General features: G+C 35.4%; 2 protein-coding genes and 1 long non-coding RNA gene across 33 annotated transcripts in view; 2 read left to right on the top strand and 1 right to left on the bottom strand.

Moving 5' to 3' along the window:
* LOC107271839 (collagen alpha chain CG42342) overlaps window positions 1-14,206 on the top strand; it is a 135,940-nt gene extending 121,734 nt beyond the window's left edge. For 22 of the 27 annotated variants that reach the window (XM_025089047.1, XM_025089052.1, XM_025089048.1 and 19 more), the window contains 17 exons: window positions 436-524; window positions 3,390-3,516; window positions 3,824-3,912; window positions 4,105-4,194; window positions 4,301-4,345; window positions 4,537-4,563; window positions 4,799-4,834; window positions 4,920-5,024; window positions 5,115-5,159; window positions 5,254-5,316; window positions 10,025-10,051; window positions 10,284-10,337; window positions 10,635-10,661; window positions 10,999-11,034; window positions 11,874-12,008; window positions 12,572-12,795; window positions 13,039-14,206. In XM_025089047.1, coding sequence (XP_024944815.1) covers window positions 436-524; window positions 3,390-3,516; window positions 3,824-3,912; window positions 4,105-4,194; window positions 4,301-4,345; window positions 4,537-4,563; window positions 4,799-4,834; window positions 4,920-5,024; window positions 5,115-5,159; window positions 5,254-5,316; window positions 10,025-10,051; window positions 10,284-10,337; window positions 10,635-10,661; window positions 10,999-11,034; window positions 11,874-12,008; window positions 12,572-12,703 — 1,127 coding nt within the window. In that variant the 3' untranslated portion in view covers window positions 12,704-12,795; window positions 13,039-14,206. Of the gene's footprint in view, window positions 1-435; window positions 525-3,389; window positions 3,517-3,823; window positions 3,913-4,104; window positions 4,195-4,300; window positions 4,346-4,536; window positions 4,564-4,798; window positions 4,835-4,919; window positions 5,025-5,114; window positions 5,160-5,253; window positions 5,317-5,817; window positions 9,246-10,024; window positions 10,052-10,283; window positions 10,338-10,634; window positions 10,662-10,998; window positions 11,035-11,873; window positions 12,009-12,571; window positions 12,796-13,038 lie in introns of those variants that run through there. The other 5 variants (XM_025089061.1, XM_025089062.1, XM_025089054.1 and 2 more) reach the window with 4 other exon arrangements.
* A 684-nt stretch (window positions 14,207-14,890) lies between these two features.
* Window positions 14,891-18,206, bottom strand: LOC107271841 (sphingosine-1-phosphate lyase). 5 transcript variants are annotated; one of them, XM_015748323.2, is made up of 9 exons: window positions 17,954-18,206; window positions 17,452-17,600; window positions 16,973-17,188; window positions 16,691-16,899; window positions 16,377-16,613; window positions 16,087-16,296; window positions 15,770-16,008; window positions 15,426-15,693; window positions 14,891-15,345 (listed from the first exon to the last, which is right to left on the bottom strand). In XM_015748323.2, the coding sequence occupies exons 2-9, from the start codon at window positions 17,591-17,593 to the stop codon at window positions 15,214-15,216; spliced, it is 1,653 nt and encodes a 550-aa protein (XP_015603809.1). In that variant the 5' UTR covers window positions 17,594-17,600; window positions 17,954-18,206; the 3' UTR covers window positions 14,891-15,213. The 5 variants fall into 5 exon arrangements, with proteins under 5 accessions (XP_015603809.1, XP_015603811.1, XP_015603810.1 ...); XM_015748325.2 differs by having other exon boundaries at window positions 18,048-18,175; XM_015748324.2 differs by lacking the exon at window positions 17,954-18,206 and adding an exon at window positions 17,910-17,925.
* The window catches only part of LOC112494963, a 7,427-nt gene continuing 6,542 nt past the window's right edge, over window positions 18,186-19,070 (top strand). The window contains exon 1 of the long non-coding RNA XR_003061004.1: window positions 18,186-18,313. This is a non-coding gene — a long non-coding RNA (uncharacterized LOC112494963). The remainder of the gene's footprint in view (window positions 18,314-19,070) is intronic.

Raw genomic sequence — 19,070 nt, forward strand, 5'->3', positions numbered from 1 at the left:
CACCCCCGCCCCGCCCCCCACCTCATCCTCCACTGTTAAATGTCTACAATTCCCTGCCATTCATCTGAAATGCAAACGGTGCCACCCCCCTCCCGCTATCGGATCTGCTAACAGTTTGCCTAATTCAATCGTAAACAGAGATGTAGCCCCAAGTCATTTTACACTGTGCCAAGAGTTAACGAAAGATTGTTAAGGCATTGGTAAAAAATTGTATTGGCAACCATCACAGTAGAATTTGCAAAAAAAAATGTATAAAGTCTAAAAAGTATGATTTCTTTATTTTTGGATTAAACAAAATTTGTTGTATCAATTTGTAACGAGACTTACCCAGTAGAAATTTTGATTCCGTGATGGAGGCCACGATTCGATTGGATGAGAAGTAAGTAAAAGTCTAAGTGAGTAAGTAGTGATTGTTTTCATGTACGTGGTGCACAGGGCCCCAGGGCGAGAAGGGAGAACTGGGTCCGACGGGACCACCCGGCCTGCCCGGTGAGAAGGGTCCCCGGGGGAAACAAGGGAAAAGGGTAAGCTTCAGCGAGGTCCTCCGACTGATCAACGACTACGTACCAAAGAGAACAAGAAAAAAAAAGAGAAAAAAAAATACATCCAAACCATCTTGAACCTTGACCTAGAAAAGAAAAATCCAATCCCGATTAATTCCAGTGATTTCATTGGCAATTGATCCCTAATCGATCCGTGCCATATCCCTTTGACCCTGTATCCGTCCGACTGCCCCTTTTGTACGGTACAGCATGTAATTATGCATGCTAGAGAAAACTTAGAGCGAAGCTTCTTCAATGCCTGACCACTTGGGTAATTCTTAATAATATTGGCTGCTTGCACCTGGATAGTCTTAATGAATCATACGACTCTGCATGCTACTTTACTACTATACCATGCCATCCTATAGTATATTGTATTGTACTACCGTACCATACTGGTATAGTATTTTACTATTATACTATACGTGGTAAACACTGCCAGACAGAAGCTTCCTTACAACTTGTGGCTAATGCCAGGAAGTAAGTGCGACGTTCAGCTTACTCGGGTTGTAGTTGGTTACGCTCGGAGAACTTGAAGCGCGTTCAAGCCGTTCGGAGTGTTTGGGAAGTTTTGGAAATTGAATGTCGTCACGACGAAAATTCACCGCGAGAGAAAATTGTACGCGTGACTTGTGTTCGACGATTCGTTCAGATTATCGTTACGTCATCGACATATTCGCTATTGGCTGTTGGTCAATTGGTGATTTCTTTTCAAGAGATGCCGTGAGGAAGTATTTGTCTGGTGACGTTAATTTTTTTTGTGTACCCTATAATTACCTAAATCAATTTTCTCGATCGTTTCGCAGCATCGCTTTAATTAAGATCATTTATATATAATTTTTTTTTTTTTTTTTTTTTTTTTACTAGATCATCGCGAATGAACGGACCTGTATATATCTACTATTTCGGATATATATTTATCGTGCCACTCGCTAAGGTGCATATCTCGAGGATAATCGTGATAAGGAGCGTAGATTAAATACGTAATGTATATATTTTTTTTTTTTTTTTTTTTTTTTTGGAATCGCCTTGTACCACTGCGCGCTATTATTTTTGACTATTTCAAATTTATGTTTTCTCAATTGTTACCTGCATACGTGGGCAACGTATGCTACACATGATCGCTACTGTCGTTTATCTTGGCACTTGACGCTTTACTCGTTCACCTTAATTTTCGATTAACTGTTAAGTTTTTTTTTTTGCGTCTTTAAAAAAATGTTGGTGGCAGCAAATAACACGTTTTGAGTAATAGTACACGTATTATATATATTGACGTATATATATGTATATAAAATATTGAATGGTTTCGTTTGTATAATTTTTATTATTTCTACTTCTTTTTCTCTTTCCTCTTCTCATCGTCACGCTCATTTTTGTTTTTCTTCTTTTATATGTATTCAGCCAAATGACGCAACATGTTTTTTCCGAAAATTACGTAGTTCAGGAAGCACCGAAAATATCGACGGAAAAAAAAAATTAATAAACAAATAAACCACCCCGACCCTGACGCAACGAGCAAAGCAACAAAGACAAAGATGTAAAATGCTAAGAAAACTGAGAAAATTTTGCTCACTAACCGTTCATTAGCGCCATAACCACGCCTTAAACTTTACTTCAACATGCTAATTTTACATATAACGATAACCGTAAGTATGGCACCGGCTCAAGTGAATTCGTTTCTGGTTTTGCAAAAGGGAAGCTTTTTTTTTGAGTAGACATAAAAGCGGATGGAAGCAAGAGGAAAGGAAAGACAATGGAACATCGAGGAAAATAACCGTTATCCCTTCTGAAAGTGGATCATCGGATCCCGGAAGTTGGGCTCGGGCGTAGAAAGGGGAAAAAAAAAATATATAAAAAAATGAGAAAAACTCTTTTGCAAGACGAGGAAGGAAAAAAACATGGTCCGTTAAACGGCGGGCTATTTGAATCAAGTATACTTAGCTTGGCGTATCTAATTACGTTGTAATCCCTCGGCAAAAGTAGGTAGCTTGTAACTAATTTGTGTTTATGTAGCGAGTAACACCCACTACTTCCTCTGTGTGTTGGTTCAATCCACTAATCACTAATAACTACTACGGCTTGAGGCTCGCAAGCTCGCAACCTCGCCGGCGAACGCAACCCTGCAATGCGTGTAAGTATCAACTCCTGAAGTATGTAGCTTTTTCTATACCTGTCGAAAGATTTTTTTTTTTTTTTTCATACATTTTTTTTTCTTTTTTCTACGACCGTATCGAAGAGACTTGGGAAAAAATCGTATTAATAAAAAAGAAAAAAAAAATAATTATTGTTACCCATTTGACAGTGTTGACTTACGTAATTGTTTACTGGAGGCATGAATATCCGGCAATGGGTATTTATACGTAATATTTTGTATTTTGTAAAATTTCGTACGTAAATCGTAGTGTAATTAATTTTACACAGGGTTGGTTTTGGTGGGATTTATTAAAAATTACAAAATGCATCGTGTCAAGTATTTTCGATAAATTCGTTAATACCTGGTATCCTGCAGTTTACGTTGTCAATAATACTTCGCATCTCCCATGTTACAGATTTTGAATTAAAAATATAAAAATTCATTTTATTCGAACATTTCATATTTTTCGTATATTTTACAAATGTTTATTTGTAGTTTACTCTTTTTTTTTTTTTTTTCATTGTATATAAAATTTTCATGTATCTGGCTATATGCAAGAATTGATCTATTATGATTGTTGTGAAAGAATTTGAGATTACCCTTACCCTCCCCTCCCTCCTTCAATGTCTTCTTTCTTAATTCGAAAGACAGTCTACACTTCGTCGCACGAACCGGAGGACCTGGTTGGATCTGACCTAACAGTATCGTTGTAGGGATTCAAGGGGCAAAGCGGTTTGGCGATGACGAGGGGTGTACCCGGCACTCCGGGTCCGAAGGGTGAACCCGGTGAACGGGGTTACCGAGGCGAGAAAGGCGCCAAGGGCGATTTGGGTGCACCAGGTAGATTGATTACCGCCATTCTGCCACACGAAACCGGGCCAAATTCGGAATCGTCCTGCTCTCATCACTTCCCCGTTTGTCATCTATATTGCATTTATTCGTATCGTATTTAAAAAGTTAAAAAAAAAGAAATCGCGCACTTTTTTACGAATTTTACATCCCTTTGAGTTTCGTCTCCATCCAGGTCTCGAAGTCCGAGCAAATCATCGTCGCAGCTTCTCGCTAAAGGAGATTCCCCGGCTTCTAGGCTAGAAACACTGAGTGATTCTTTTATCTAAACGATATTTTTTTTTAACTTCGTTTTCAGGACCTAAAGGAGATCCTGGACCGCAAGGCTCGCCAGGATTGGATGGTATCAGCGGGGAGGCTGGAATTCAAGGTCCTCCTGGGTTACCCGTAAGGATCTTATATTTTTGGGGGGTGGGGTGGGGGGTTGATCTTTATGGCTTATATTTTTTGGGATACTTTATTATTTTTTAATTATTTTTTTATTTTTACCATTGTGATAATTTTACTAAAGATATATATATATATATATCATGGTTTATTATGTGTTTCCTTTCTTTATTGTATTATCCATTATTGTAGGGACTATCTGGACCCAAAGGAGAGAAAGGAGAATATGGAGACATTGGACCACCAGGTCTTATGGGACCTCCTGGTTTGCCTGGTCCTCCGGTTCGTATATTCTTGACGTATTATACTTTTTGTCTTTTTTTTTTTTTTTTTTTGAAACCTTTGTCTTTGGGGATATCGTATAATATATATATTTTTGAATGAACAGGGCTATCCTGGACAGAAGGGTGAGAAAGGAGAAAAGAGCGAATCGGTGAGTTTTTCCCTGTCTTATTATAATAATATATGTATATCTCGAGTATTGGTAATCCTGATATGTATATGACTTTTATTGTATTTTGATTGAAAAAAATAATTAGCAGTAATTAAAATAGCGTTTGTGTATATGGACTCTTAATATTATATTTTTTGTTTACATGATGGAATGTGGCTTGGCATTGACAGAAGTACAAAAAATTGAGGCGGAGACAGGTGCGTAATTATTATTTTAATTATTATCTTAATTAAATACATTAAACGTTAATACCACGTGACGCGTGTTTGATGTTTATGAAATAAATTTACGTTGAATCATTTAAATCGTGAAGTTAACGAAAAACATACATGCGATATGTAAAAAAACTTAGAAGCCTACACAGTCCTTTTTTTATATACGATAAAATTTTTCGATAAAAATATGGAAAAACTCATTTCAATTTTATTCCAGGGTGATGGCACATTCGAAGTTAATGCTGGCGAAGTGGTAAGACATTTTGTCATGTTATTTTTACGATATATCATGTAAATGTGGTTTATACCTTTAATTAATGACTCATTAAATTTAACAGATAACAGGACCACCGGGACCACCTGGACCTGCAGGTGTTCCAGGGCTCCAGGGTCCACCGGGTATAAAAGGAGATCGAGGACACGATGGCGCCAAGGGTGATCCTGTCAGTAATAAAAGAAATTGTATAGATTGAAATTTTGTATATTATTAATTACCCCAGCATAGAAATATTAATGATTTTCATTTGTTACAGGGTGAAAAGGGCACTAAAGGAGATCCTGGCCCGATGGGACTGCCTGTACGTAAAATGAATTTTAAATATAATTTCTCTTTGAGAATTCAACACTGTAGTGCAATCATGATGAATTGACATGACAATATTTTTATTTCAGGGTCCCATGGGATTGAGGGGAGAGTCTGGAAGGCCCGGGGATGCCGGGAAACCTGGCACCATGGTAAGATGGGCCTCTCGCTCCTAAGATCATCATTACATGCCTTCATCAGTCAATTATTGATACTCGTGCTAATGACTTAACTATTTGCCACCGTCATTCTCAAAAATAATCGAGTCATCACGTGGATGATCTTTGAACGAATGAACTTTGAATCTCATCTGAAGAATACATAATGACCTTTAATGATTACGAGAAAAAAGAAAAAAAAAAAAACAAAAGGAGTGGCACATAATTTGATTTTGAAATTTTTCCACACTATATCTATCTCATTGACTTTTGTGCCCACGCCATGCGCAATCCCATTAATTTTTAAATAATTATTTCTACTGACAAGCTCACAAATCTATTTCGCAACCGTCAAAACCTTTCTTGATTATATTCTCGTCCAAAGCTTATCACACGATTGTGACGCTGGTAGACACTTAATTGGCATACGTGACTCGCTATCGTCTTTCGCTAGCGGGTTTTAACGAAATTATTAACAGTCGCAATTAAAAACAGGTTGGCGCGTGGTGATCTGACTAACAACTAACACACGAGATAGGTACTACAAAGCCAACGACAATAACCTATCTAGTGCGCAACATCCGGGACTTCCGGAACACGCATATTAGCCCACGTCTTTAAGCCGAGCACGTGTCGAGGCTAAAATTAACCTATCGAGAACGTTAAATATATTTTGTCACACGTTTAACCGATATTGGCGCAGGTTAGGTAATAATTACAGATTGATACGCTCGCTGCATGGCTACATTGTAACTTACCTTGTTGTTCCCCAAAGAAAAAAAGTCAAAAATACGGGAAGACGAATCTCGAGGTGGAATTCGGAACGCCTTATAAGTCTCATAAACTCGTTGCTTGATTTCAATTTCATTCAACGTTATCCCTTCGCTACCATTCAATTATTTGTCAATAAATTTTATCAGTGATCCGTTAAATAAATTTATCAAACAGGCATTCCGTGTTCAACATTGAGGCTCGATATAGTTTTGTTCCTACAGAGTGGAATGGCGTGGTTTTTTTTTTCAATATTTTTCCAATTGTACATTTTGAAAGTTCAAAAGAACTGTGTCTGCTCCAATGGGGGTTGCGAATACTATAGTCACCCGCAAAAATTGATCGCGACTGCGCATCAGTGAGTTTATCGTTAATCGTATTTAAGGTACTAGCGATTTATACAGTCGTGCACAAAAGTTCTTAAAACACGTGAACGTCGAAGATTGATGAAAATGGCGAGTTGCGCATACGAATGTAAATACTGTTCCCAATGAATGCGTAGAACAGTCGGTATCCGAGTAACTTAGGGCTTCCAGGTGAACGACACTCGGCATTAGATACTTCGCATACCAACAGATCAATAATATTCTTCGTAGTAAAAGATCTAATTTAATTTTACGTTCACGTGGCTAATATGTTTGATATACAATACAGTATATAAAAACTGTACTTTCCAAGAGTTTTCATTCCGTCGATAATTTACAGTGATGAATATTTTCATTTTATCGGAAGCCAATTAATTATCTTTTCTTTTCTTTTCTTTTCTTGAGCTTTAATGTAACGACAGTCTCTAGCAAGTATTATAGTCATTAACATTGTCGTAACAAGTACTTAACGCGCAAAGGTATTTTATTCTATATCGACGTGCTTCGTTTTTGTAGGATTCAAGATGTGTGTCCGCTTACGGGGAGCGCGTTATTGTAATAGATGACGAAAAACATATTTCTCATAAAATCTATGTGTAAGCGATTGTTAGATTAAATGAATCTTGGGGTCTAAATCTGTACATAATATGCATAGACACATTTGATCGCAGTATATATAAATATATGCTTGTATGCTTCTGACGCTAGTCATGGATTTGTTGAGAAATATGGTAAAATTTTATTTAGTTGAAAAAAAAAGACATTTAACATAGCCTATATAGGATGACGGTATAAAAGCGAATGCGACAGATATATTAGTGGTTTTTGTATTTGGCGTTAAAATGAAATTTTCCTCACCTCGTTATTTCATATGAAAAATTATAAATTTCTCTACTTGGACATTACGTTTTGCGAAATTTCATAATTACCTAGAGATATACTTTTTGCGAAAATCTTCCAAGATCTTTAAGCACGATGCGACGTTGTACTCGAACAGCAATTATCTCGTGTAATTTGATAGAATGTCGGGCGCTTGCAAGGAATTCGCACAATCGATATTCTCGCGGTAATTTCGCATAATTGCGCCGTCGACACCGCATCGCGAGAAAAAGTGCACGTGAGAGCGGCTACTTCCGCGACGTTTGTCCCGCCGAAAGGACAAAACTGTAAATAAACATCCCCGTATGCAGGTGTCGCAACGCGTGTGACAATTTAACGATCGTGCGAATAAATCCGAATACCCATTAGCAGTAAAATAGCGTAATCGAAAAAAAAAAGAGACAGTGACGTTTATAAAGATAAATGTAAATTGCGTTCTCTAGGGTATTCATGTACAATTCTAAGAAACAACACGTGTGGTCATACTGCTCGAGGAACAAAATCACTGAATCTCGTTGAAGGGAAAAGAAGAAAAAGAAAAAAACTTAAATTGCCAAGATAGTCAATATTTTCTTTGCAATCTGCTCTCGCATAACTATAGAAATATTTTGAACGATCCAAGAAAGACTATACGCTCCCAATTAAACGACTGCTACATAACAGCGTCCCGTCTACTCGTGATAGGCGACCAATGAATTCACGACAAATGAAAGAAAAAGAAACCAAGAAATAACAAAGACAGTGTGAGAGAGAAAGTATGGTTTCAGGCATTTCTATAGAGATAGAGAAAGAGAAAGAGAGAGAATTGTATGGGCTAATTCTTAATACTAAGGAAGTCTAAGAAGATAAATGAAAGAGAGAATGAGAAATAATAACAAGAGAGGGGCGAGAGAGAGAGAGAGAGAGAGAGAGAGAGAGAGAGAGAGTGCGTATGTGTGTCTGGCAAGTAAAAATGAATTACCTATGTATAGATATATTACCCAGAGTCTTGAACGTCTTGCAAGCCGTGATTCTTGATATAGGTGCATAAACTATACCTATCCAAACACACGAGACTCCGTTTTGACCGTTCGGTATGGAAATATTGACGTTAGCACGCCAAGATCGTCGATGTACTTAGAAGAGGCTTGTACAGAGCGGGATGCTGTGCCAACACGCCTTAACGAGAATCCTCTGATCGGTGGCTAGAGATAAATGAGATCCACGTCCAAATAAGGACGTCGATTGCGTTCCGATGTTAAGCCATTAGTTAACGTTAGTTAAAAAAAAAAAGAAGAAGAAAAAGAAAAAAGACGTACGAGTTACGAGAGTAATGTAATTATATTAGCTACTTTTATATATTAATGTTCATTGTAATTTAAGGTTACCGTAAATGAAATACTGACAATTGTAAGGACGAAGGAGAGAGACTCGATGATTATGCAAGTCTTTATTATTATTATTATTATTATTATTATTGTGTAAGGGAAATCGCGGAGAAGCCATCCTTTCGATCCTTCGAGGATTACACGACGCACATCGCGATAATTGTACACACACACACACAGACACACACGCATACGGATAACGTGACACGCGTGTTTACATAAATTATAAAAAAAAAAAATTACGTAACACACAGAGACACGTACATCCCACTTGCGTAATGTAATCAAACAATTTTTGTCGATTTAGGATTTAACGGTAATTTATAAGGATTTTTAAATGTTAAGCGATATATTAATATGTGAAGTTGGGGGCTGGCGCGGTCCTTGAACTTTCGCGATTATATATATAAAAAAAAAAAGCATATTTGTTAATTAAGATACGGCGTTCCATAACCAAGAGACCGATGTCCTTCGTATTATGAAGTCACTAACAAATTTTTGTTTCATGATTATCCTGATTAATAAACAGAATGTGCATGTGCCTGTGTCCTTTGCTTATACATAAATGCCCACCTTTAATGCTTCTTTTTTCTTCTCCCCCTCCAACCCCCCCCCCTCGAACCACCCTCATTGTCATCTACACCACCCAACCACCCTCTTTGATCGTGTACCATGTCTTATTTGCTTTTGCATTTTGTTTTTTCCGATTGCTAATTATCGATCGGTCTGTTTCATTTATTTTTTTCCTTTTCGTATTTTGATTATTTGAAAAATTAACACGTGTTAATTTGCTGCGACCACGAATATTAATTTTATCGTTGAACCTTCTTCTTGTACTTGGTCATCGATTTTTACTCTTTTTTTTTTTAGAATTATTTGGCAGCACAGTGTCTGTAGGATGCATGATATTTTTTTTTGTTTTTACCAGGTGAACTTTCTTGTTTCCAATTTTTTTTTTTTTATCTTTTCTCATTCTACTTATCGTTCGTTATTATTGATAATCGACTGTACTATATTTGTATATTGATTTGTCAGCGATCAAAAGCATTGATTTTTGTATCGCGGTGCGAATTTATATTTTTTAATTTATCTTTTAAATACTGTTAGACGGGGCTCTTTGTTGCCCGTCGGTTTTTCATTTTTTCTTTTTTTTTTTTGTAATTTACTGAATAATGCGCATATTGTCGAAAAGAAAATATTTATGATTAACAGGTAATCGTATTACCTATGTTGATTTAGCGTAATCGTCTAAATCATCCGATCGCGTTCGTTCGACATTTATTTTTTATCAAATTTGATTTGATTTCCTCTCCCTTTCAGGGGCCGGCAGGGTTAGACGGCATGAAGGTGAGTAAAAATCGTCATTTTTAACCCTTTAATATATACATCTTTTTTTTCACAAAATTATTGTCATCTATGTCTCCTATTAAAACCCCCATACCCTGATATCATTTCAAGTTATAATTATACATAAGTTCATTCCAATCTAAAAAAAAATCAGCAATATAATCCTGAACTTTAAATAATTCAATATCCAAAAAAAGCGACAGGGTGTGAAAACTTTATTTAATGCTTTCAGGGTGCTCAGGGTGAACCTGGAACAAAGGGTGAACGAGGTGATCCAGGACTGCCTGTAAGTTTTTATTCAATGATTACTCTATTATTAATTACGATAATTATACCCGATCAATGACGCAATGCATGGTCAAAGATTATCTACAAGTAGGAGATGAAAATATATATTTTTAATAAAAATCCCCTAGAGCATAGTATAATTCCTCAATGTTTCCATTTACTGAGTAATTACCTATGAATGCTTCCCATTTTACTTTAATCATACATGTACAAGATCCATAGCAAGAGGAAATCATTAAATGTTCTCCAGTAACATGGTAACTCGTTAGTAACGGTTTTTTGTATTTGTCCCCAGGGTACTGACGGGATTCCCGGTGGAGAGGTATAGTGGCTTATGATATCACTGAACTAATAACTATCACGGGCATAAAAGGGAATTTTCGGAATGTTACTTTGTATTATTTATTTTTCCCATAGGCGTTATTTTCGAAATTTATTACACATAATGACTTTTTTTTTTAATGCTCCGGTTCAATATCTTCATTCCGAGGGATCTCTTTTTTTTTTATTATTTAACCATGTACTAGAGTCCCAATAACAATATATTATTTTACGCGAGGCTATTATTTAATTTAATCCAACCATTTAGTAGCTCGATGTCCAAAATAAATTATGAATAACGGGTTTAATGAACCGTCCTTGCTGTGTATGAATTTCAGGGTCCAAAAGGCGAAAAAGGCGCCCTGGGCGAGGCTGTGAGTATTATTTCATGAGTATTAGTTGATTTTCTCCAAAAAAGAAAGAAAAAGATATTTTTATTTTAGGCTTCGTATTTGTTCAACATGTTTCATCTGCCGAGTAAGATTTGTTGTACGTGGAATGTGTCAGTTTTTATACAAATCATAGGCACGGAGTCATGATGATAGAATTTGAATACTCTTATCAATTTACATAATTAACCTTATAGTACAAGTATATACGTATATATATTACTCTATCATAAAAATAATTTTCTATAAATATTAATCTGAATAGGAAAATACAATTGAAATTCGTAATCAATATGATTGATGTATCAATATTGATGAGTTTTATATATCTATAGAGTATCGATGCATTACTTTCATAAATGAAAAGGGTAGCATACAAGTAGCCACGTTTTCTACCCTTCGAAAAACCATAAACCCCATAGGATCATATCGTACCAATAAATTACATAGTATTATATCAAAGCGGCATTGGCGTAGAGTTGTTATATGCTGCCACCACCATTCTCCAAAATTGGAGTAGCACGGCAATAATTAAAAATACAAAAATACTCATTGCGTCCCGCTAAAAGACTCACGAAACATAAAGTCCTCGTAGTAATTACAGGGAGAAAGTGTTAGGCCGGAAGCATTCGGTGCAAAGTGAGAAAAGAAGCTCCATTACTGTTCATCACCTTTCAGACTATTCGTTCTAATGAATTATGCACAATTCATTATCAGTACTATGCACAGAATTTTATTATGCTTGGCCTATTTGCACGCCGCGATACTTTGACAGAATCGAATTATCCGGATAATAATAATGATACGAATTAAAATTTGTTCAGGGTCCAACAGGTAAACGAGGTCGTAAAGGCGATAAAGGAAGTAAAGGTGATCAAGGTGTACCAGGATTAGATGCACCGTGTCCTGTGGGTCCTGATGGTCTCCCGTTACCAGGATGTGGGTGGAAACCAGCCCAGGTACTGTATCTTCTATTGCACAGGCTTACATTACAATATTCCCTTAAGAGCACTCGTGGTCAGGACACAAAGAAAATACTGGAGCGAAAGACAAGACTCCCTAGTAATATCACGTTTGATATCACTTGATAACAAGAAATAGGAAAGACAAATCTTATTTGACTAAACGTAGACGCCGGATGGTATAGTGATAACTGTCAAACCTTATTTCAAAATGGATTCTGTAATGTGTTCCCATTTATGCTTTCATGTTCTACCTTATCGATACTCGATTTGCTAATATGCTCGAAAGTGCACTTAACCTTTCAAGTTACCATTACCATAAGAGCAGAGTAGTGCCAATGGGCCAAGAAAATTTAGGTGACGCCACTGACGCATTACAGATTTCGATTGAATTATCTTACCTCTTAGTACTTTCTGGTGTCAGTGTAAATTTTCATTGTACTCTAACATACTTTTGCCATAGTTGTTGGTAGTGCATTAGACTAACTACTAATTGATTACTAATATGGTGTGCTGTGAACGAGATCGTTGTTTTTGGGACTATCGTGTCTGGTTACCAGGAAATGATGAGCACTTCTTCACCGGCTGCGGCTGGTCCTGAGCCTGCAGAAACGGATTACGAGACGGACGAGAGGGATGAGGAGGAGTACGAGGAGTACACGGATCCGGCTGGCAATTTAGCTGAGCAATAATACTCGCAATACGCTGCCCTATACTCACCACCTAAGACGTCTTCGTCAATTTTACAAGTCAACTCACCTTCTTCCTAAACTAACGCGTCCTGGTAATTTCATTCCTGTAGATATAGTAATAACAATGGGTGCATGAAGAATAACGTTAATATATGTATATTAATTTATTGGGCATTTAATTTATTTTAGTATTTCTATGTGGAAGTTATGTGACGATTATGGTACACTGATAATTGAAATAATGTAAAATAAAAAGAGGCTAATGATCCAAGTGGTCCAAGCCGTAATAACTAAATATGAACGGTAAGAAAATGGTTTTTTTTTTTCATTTTCAGCCAATAAATAACATCTTGCACGAATGGCTGGAAGAGGAAGGGCAGTGATACTGACGAGATGGACAGTAATTAGTTATTATTTGACAGTTATCAAGGATTCATCGTAATCCACTCATTCATCGTATCCTAATTAAACGTAATTAATCAAGTTAATATTTAAAATTAAATACCTTACCGGTAAGTGTTGTAAATAAGTGTACTTACAGTGTCTAGCGCCCACAGTGTTGTGTGTACATAATAAAAATCGATAATGAAAACGATAATAATGGCTATAATAATAATGACAGATATCGCGTAATGCGTTTTAATTGAACGTGCTTATGCATTCGCATTCGTATGAGATAAAGTTTGAAAAAAAATCCAACCGTAATCAATGACAATTCATTTAATATTAAATAGACGGTGACAGAAACAGGGAGGATAATTTATAGAACAAAAATGTATTGTGAAAATTATTATTGATTAATTTAGCCATTAATTATATTTTTTGTAACGCACAAAACGAACTATGACGTGTATCTAATTTATTTGCGCGCAAGTCATGACAAGTGCGCGTATGAGATTAATTAATTAACAGTTTGCATTTTTAAGAAATTTCACTGCTGAATGCATTAAGATTTTCACTTCTTTTTCGCAATTCAAGTATTACGTAACACGTGTAGCAGTTCAGTTGTGCACCATGTGCAAGGTGTAATGGTTGATGCTTTTCAAATTTAATTTTTGATACGTATGATAAGTTTAATTCATTCGACAATTTTGAATTTGTTATTCATGCTGCAGGGACGAAATTATACAAAGTGTAAACGTATAATAACATTAATTAATACAATTGATAATTAAATTATTTTCCCATTGTTGTAATGCAGAAACGAAATGTAGAATTATTTTTGTCATCATTTAAATAATAATGCCCAGTTTTGACACGCATCAGCCATGCTTCGAGAAAAACATCAATCTCTGTAACATATATGTTTATTACTACGGGATTCAACAAGAAGACCAGTTTCTTTGTTCCCATTAAGTCAGGTCATTTTTTATACAATTAGAATAGACGCATAGTCTTGTATTTTGCACTAAATTAATAATATCGTTATATTTAGGATAAATAAATCAAGTGTACACATGTCAATATTAACAGATATTGTAATAAATTTTCTGTGTATTATAATTACTCATGTTACGTCATTTGTACAGGCCATATTCTTTATGAGACATTTTATGAATTAATTTGCAGTTGTCAAAAAAATTGTATTTAATTTATATTAGGAGACGTATGATAATATCGAAGTCCGGTTTACTGAGACCCTTTGTAAATTTCCCGAAAACTTATAGTTATAGGAGGTCGACCAATCATGAAGCTTCAAACAAAATCTTGCTACTCGATGTTGGGAACGTTAGTCAGTCAATAGCCATACGCTATTCCAGTTCGGTGCAACGAGACAGAACTAGATACAAGTATGTATTCTTATTTTATTTAAACTATTTTTTATAATATGCAGAACGATAGGATATGAAACTGTTTTGGCCTAACTGAAATTCACTTCCATTCTCTTGTTATTAAATAATAATGAAGAAATTAAATGTTACGAAAATGTGGATCACCGTAAAAAATACTCAATATGTAAGATGCAAAGTTAATGACATAACACTATAGCTTAAGTCAGTGTTCTCAAATGTTGTTTAGAAACGAGAATAAATGTATTTTAGCATTCATTTCCTCAATATGCTTGCTTGACTTTCTTTTTTCGATGTGACTTTTAATCTTTGCCACAGAATATAATTATATGAAATATAGTGGGAGCATTGTACATGTAATATAATCATTTTATGGGTAGGGGTTAATAAAAATACAAATTTTTTAACATTCATTATACAATTCTTGATATACAACTTCATGACATTTAAAAAATCTTTTTTTCCATAGCACACTAACTATTCAATATTTTGTGATGCTCATTATTCATAGTGATAATTAGGTTTAATATAAGAGTACAAAATGTCTAAAACTCTATTGTACTGCTATTGAGCACTTAAAAAATCACATTGCTATAAATTTTATAGTGTAAACAAATCATATTTGCAAAAAGTTCATGGGTTTATATCTACTACTTTGTACACATTTAATTTCTTATGTCACAATAGAAATCAATAAGAGACTAATTAGCCTATTAGTGATCATTCTATATTAGATTGATCATCGGTCTCAATATTTTTAGGTGTATAGTACATTGAGTCTAGATAGAATCGTACAAAGTCAGTCACTACGCTTCTATCTGGAATGCTTTGACTCATTCCATACATAGCCATCTGAAAAAAGAAGGAAGGGGTATAAAATCAAAAGATGTTATTGATTTGAATATCGTAATGAATTATAAAGTATTTTATACCTTTCCTTCGACAGGCTCATCTGGCTGTTTCATAATATTCATCAGTTCATCCTTAACATCATTTAAAAATCTATCAGCCACTCCTTCTTCTGTGTGGACATACGTAATACATATGTGAATACCACTTGGAAACTGTAGTGCATTTAAATTCCACCCTCTTGCATTTAAAGCCTCAGAGAGTCTAAATATATGGAAATCATTGGAACCTAAGGCTATAACAGATGTTGCCGGTGTTCCAAAAATGAAAATACAATCTAGTTTCCTCAGTCTGAAAACAGTGATCCATCAAATAATTCTAGTGTAATAAACAAATAATTTTTCATTTGCAAATAAGGTAAACATACTCTTGTTCGATGTACTTGGTAGTTTCAATAATTTTCTTAGTTGCTTGTACATAACCATCATGACCAAAGTACATCATGGCTGCCCAACATGCTGCAATTATTCCTCCGGCTCTAGAACCATTTACTGTTGGTGATCCATAAATACCACCCGGCCAATCTGTTGTTACCGTGAATTGATAATGTCTATATTTTTTCTCTCTGTATAATATTACCGATGATCCCTTGGGGGCATATCCATACTAAACAAACAATGTAACAAATTTCAGAATACAATATCCTCAAATTACTTATTATATTTAAATAAAATTATAAGTTACCTTATGGGTATCAGCAGATATACTAGTAACTCCAGGCAGAATAAAATCAAAAGGTGGAATAGTATAACCTGCATCTTGCATAAAACAAATTAGGAATCCACCAAGGCACGCATCTACATGCACAGGTATACCATATCGTACACCTAGTTCAGAAATTGCTTCTATATTGTCTTTAGTTCCATATGGAAAATTTGGTGTTGAACCAACCAGCTAAAATAATACATGATAGTGTCACAGCTTAAAAATATTTACAAACTATTTTGTACATACAATAGGTAAAAGGTAATTACCATTATCGTATTTCTAGTAATAGCTTTTTTCATGGCTTCAATGCTGACTGTGCAACTATGAGGATTTATAGGTACAGTACATACTTTAATATTTAAATACTGAGCTGCTTTGTCAAATGCTGAGTGTGCTGTAATTGGCATTAGAATTTCTGGTTTCGTTATACCTTTGACCTCCTTTGCATAGTCTCTGTAAGCTTTACACGCTAAGAGAATTGATTCCGTTCCTCCAGAAGTCATCTATATAATGTGTATTAATTAATGATTGATCAGAAATATTACGTGATTGAAATGATTTTATGTTATGGTAAACATACTGTTCCACAAGTATCAGGGCCGCCATTAAACAAATGGCAGCTACTTCGAACAACTTCAGCTTCCATTTTGCATACACCAGGAAAAACATCAGGATGCAAAGGATTTGTATAAGAAGCTACCCCATAAACATCTGCCATTAATTTAACAAGATCTGCATCGTTTCTGTATACGGTACCGGAAACGCTACCATTCGTCCAGTCATAGTCACCTATTATTAAATATCGATTCATTATTTATATTCTTCTTAATATCCAAATGTTTTTAAATAACTTTTGTCCTACCCAAATTCACGCATTTCTTCACGTGATCCAAAACTTCATCATGACTCATACCCTTTTTCGGAAGTCTACTAAGGATCGTAATATCTTTCAGTCTATGAATGGCTTCTTTTTCAAATAAATCATTTAAATTACTAAGTTCTTTATCAATTCGTTCGCGAATCCAAGGCACGTATCTCGCGAGTTTAAAAATTTCTTTCCTTCCGCGTTTAACTAGACCTGAAAAAGAAAACATTTTTTACCCTATTATATAATATTTAAAGTTATCAGTGTCTAATCATACTTGGATTTAGAATACATAAATTATGTCCACTTTGAATTTATCTAGTTACTCTTTATAATGCCAACGTCGTATCGAATAGATATACAAATTTAATAAACTTCGCCGTTTATCAGTGTCATGTAATGAATCGATTATTGCAATCAAAAGATGATAAAAGATAAAATAAATTCGGCATATCATATTGCATCTTCATACATACTTTCATCTTGAAAGATAAAATTCCACAACCAAACACCAGCTAATACTGTAGTCGTTGTAATTGTTACAATTTGCCATGGTTCTTTATCCCTGAAGACATTATTAATAAATCCCTTAGCGGGATCAGCATAACTTATACTCATATTTTACCTGAAATATAATAAAAGCACAGTCATTGAACATTTGTAATAACGCATGCGCGAATAGCTCAATAAAAAAAAATAATCTGAAAACAAAAGCTCAAATTACTCAATTTTTTTCGTTGGTTAAATATAAACAAACTTGAATATTTTACTTCTAGTTGCTTATACCGTTATACAATGATATTCCAACATTTTATGTTTTCGGAGTAAATAATATTCATGACAATTTCACACGCGTCAACCATAATTTTAAACCACGCATACTTATTCGAAACACTGGTAATTATAGAGAATTATTAATTCAAACTCCAATCACCTTAACAAAATCATATTGAGCGGGTATTAAAAGTTAGTCTTTACCTTCAACCAGTTAGACTAGCAAGTGACTGAAGAATGGGCAGGGTTCTTTTCTAAAAATACACATGCAGCAAGTAGAAATACAAAGGCCAATTACAGAAACTCGAGCGTCCTCCACAGTTATCTCTCAGTTATCTCTATAGAGTATATAAAATGACACGAACTAAAACTATTAGTCACTTTGTTTTAAGAGATACGAGTGGATTATTTGCTTTGGAAGCCATTGCTCAGTTGAATGACTCGATTGTCGTCAGCTTCGTCTTGTGATAAGACCTTGATAACTTGTTTTGTTCACAGACACACCGCTAGATAGCGCCATTATACGCTCGAGGCAAGTCGTACGATTAGAGAGGAGAGGAAAAGGTTCATATGTTGGAAGCAGAGATGAGCAGGGAGATGCACAACGCCACGGTTTCAGGCGATACCAAAATCATGCCGCTAGATCATAGCGGTGAGTCTGGAAGTAGAATTTTCTGATCATCGCCTCCGTCGACAATGTGAATCCCGTCGTAGCCGAGCTAAACGTGAACACGAACGTGTAGCTTGGCGGGCAGAGGTTCTCCGCTACTCACCGCTGGTTCCCAAAGCAACTCTTAGAACGAGACCGGGAACTATAGACCTCAAGAATTATTGAGGAAGCCTATTGTTGAAATATTTTTAAGACATTTTTAAGAAAGTGCCAACTTGACACGCGTGTAGTACCTCAATTTTTACTAAATATTATTTGATCTTGATTTACTTTCAAAATTTATTTAAAATATAGAACTGAGGCTAAATCAAATTCTCGCAGAATATACGAAGTAGATACAATTTGAATTGAAAATGTAGAAAATTGAAAATAAATTACATTCAAATTGAAATATTAATAACTTAAGTGTTTGTAACATTAAAATAATTAATTAAATCAATAATATGCAGTAATCAGTACTCAGTAATCGGAAATTCAGGCCAAGCATATTTAGAAGTACTGGAAGTTGCCCAAAATTGTGTGCGCGCAAATTCGACGCGCAGGACTCGTCGAGCCGGAGCAGGCGGATGGTGGGGGGAGCGATCGAGCCAGTGCCCGGACTCGGAGCGCTCATTCTTCCTCGAGCCGGTCTCCTATACTGGTCTCTTGGAA

Source organism: Cephus cinctus, unplaced genomic scaffold (genome assembly GCF_000341935.2).
Source record: "Cephus cinctus unplaced genomic scaffold, Ccin1 Ccin1_scaffold1043, whole genome shotgun sequence".
NCBI classification, from domain to species: domain Eukaryota; kingdom Metazoa; phylum Arthropoda; class Insecta; order Hymenoptera; family Cephidae; genus Cephus; species Cephus cinctus.

Excerpts from the sequence above, each read along its gene's own strand:
- LOC107271841 (XM_015748323.2), bottom strand. The coding sequence starts at position 17,593 with ATGAGTATAAGTTATGCTGATCCCGCTAAGGGATTTATTAATAATGTC. Across the intron at positions 17,189-17,451 it reads TTTTATCTTTCAAGATGAAA|GTCTAGTTAAACGCGGAAGG; the intron begins GTATGTATGAAG and ends TTTCTTTTTCAG. Across the intron at positions 16,900-16,972 it reads GAAGAAATGCGTGAATTTGG|GTGACTATGACTGGACGAAT; the intron begins GTAGGACAAAAG and ends ATTTAATAATAG.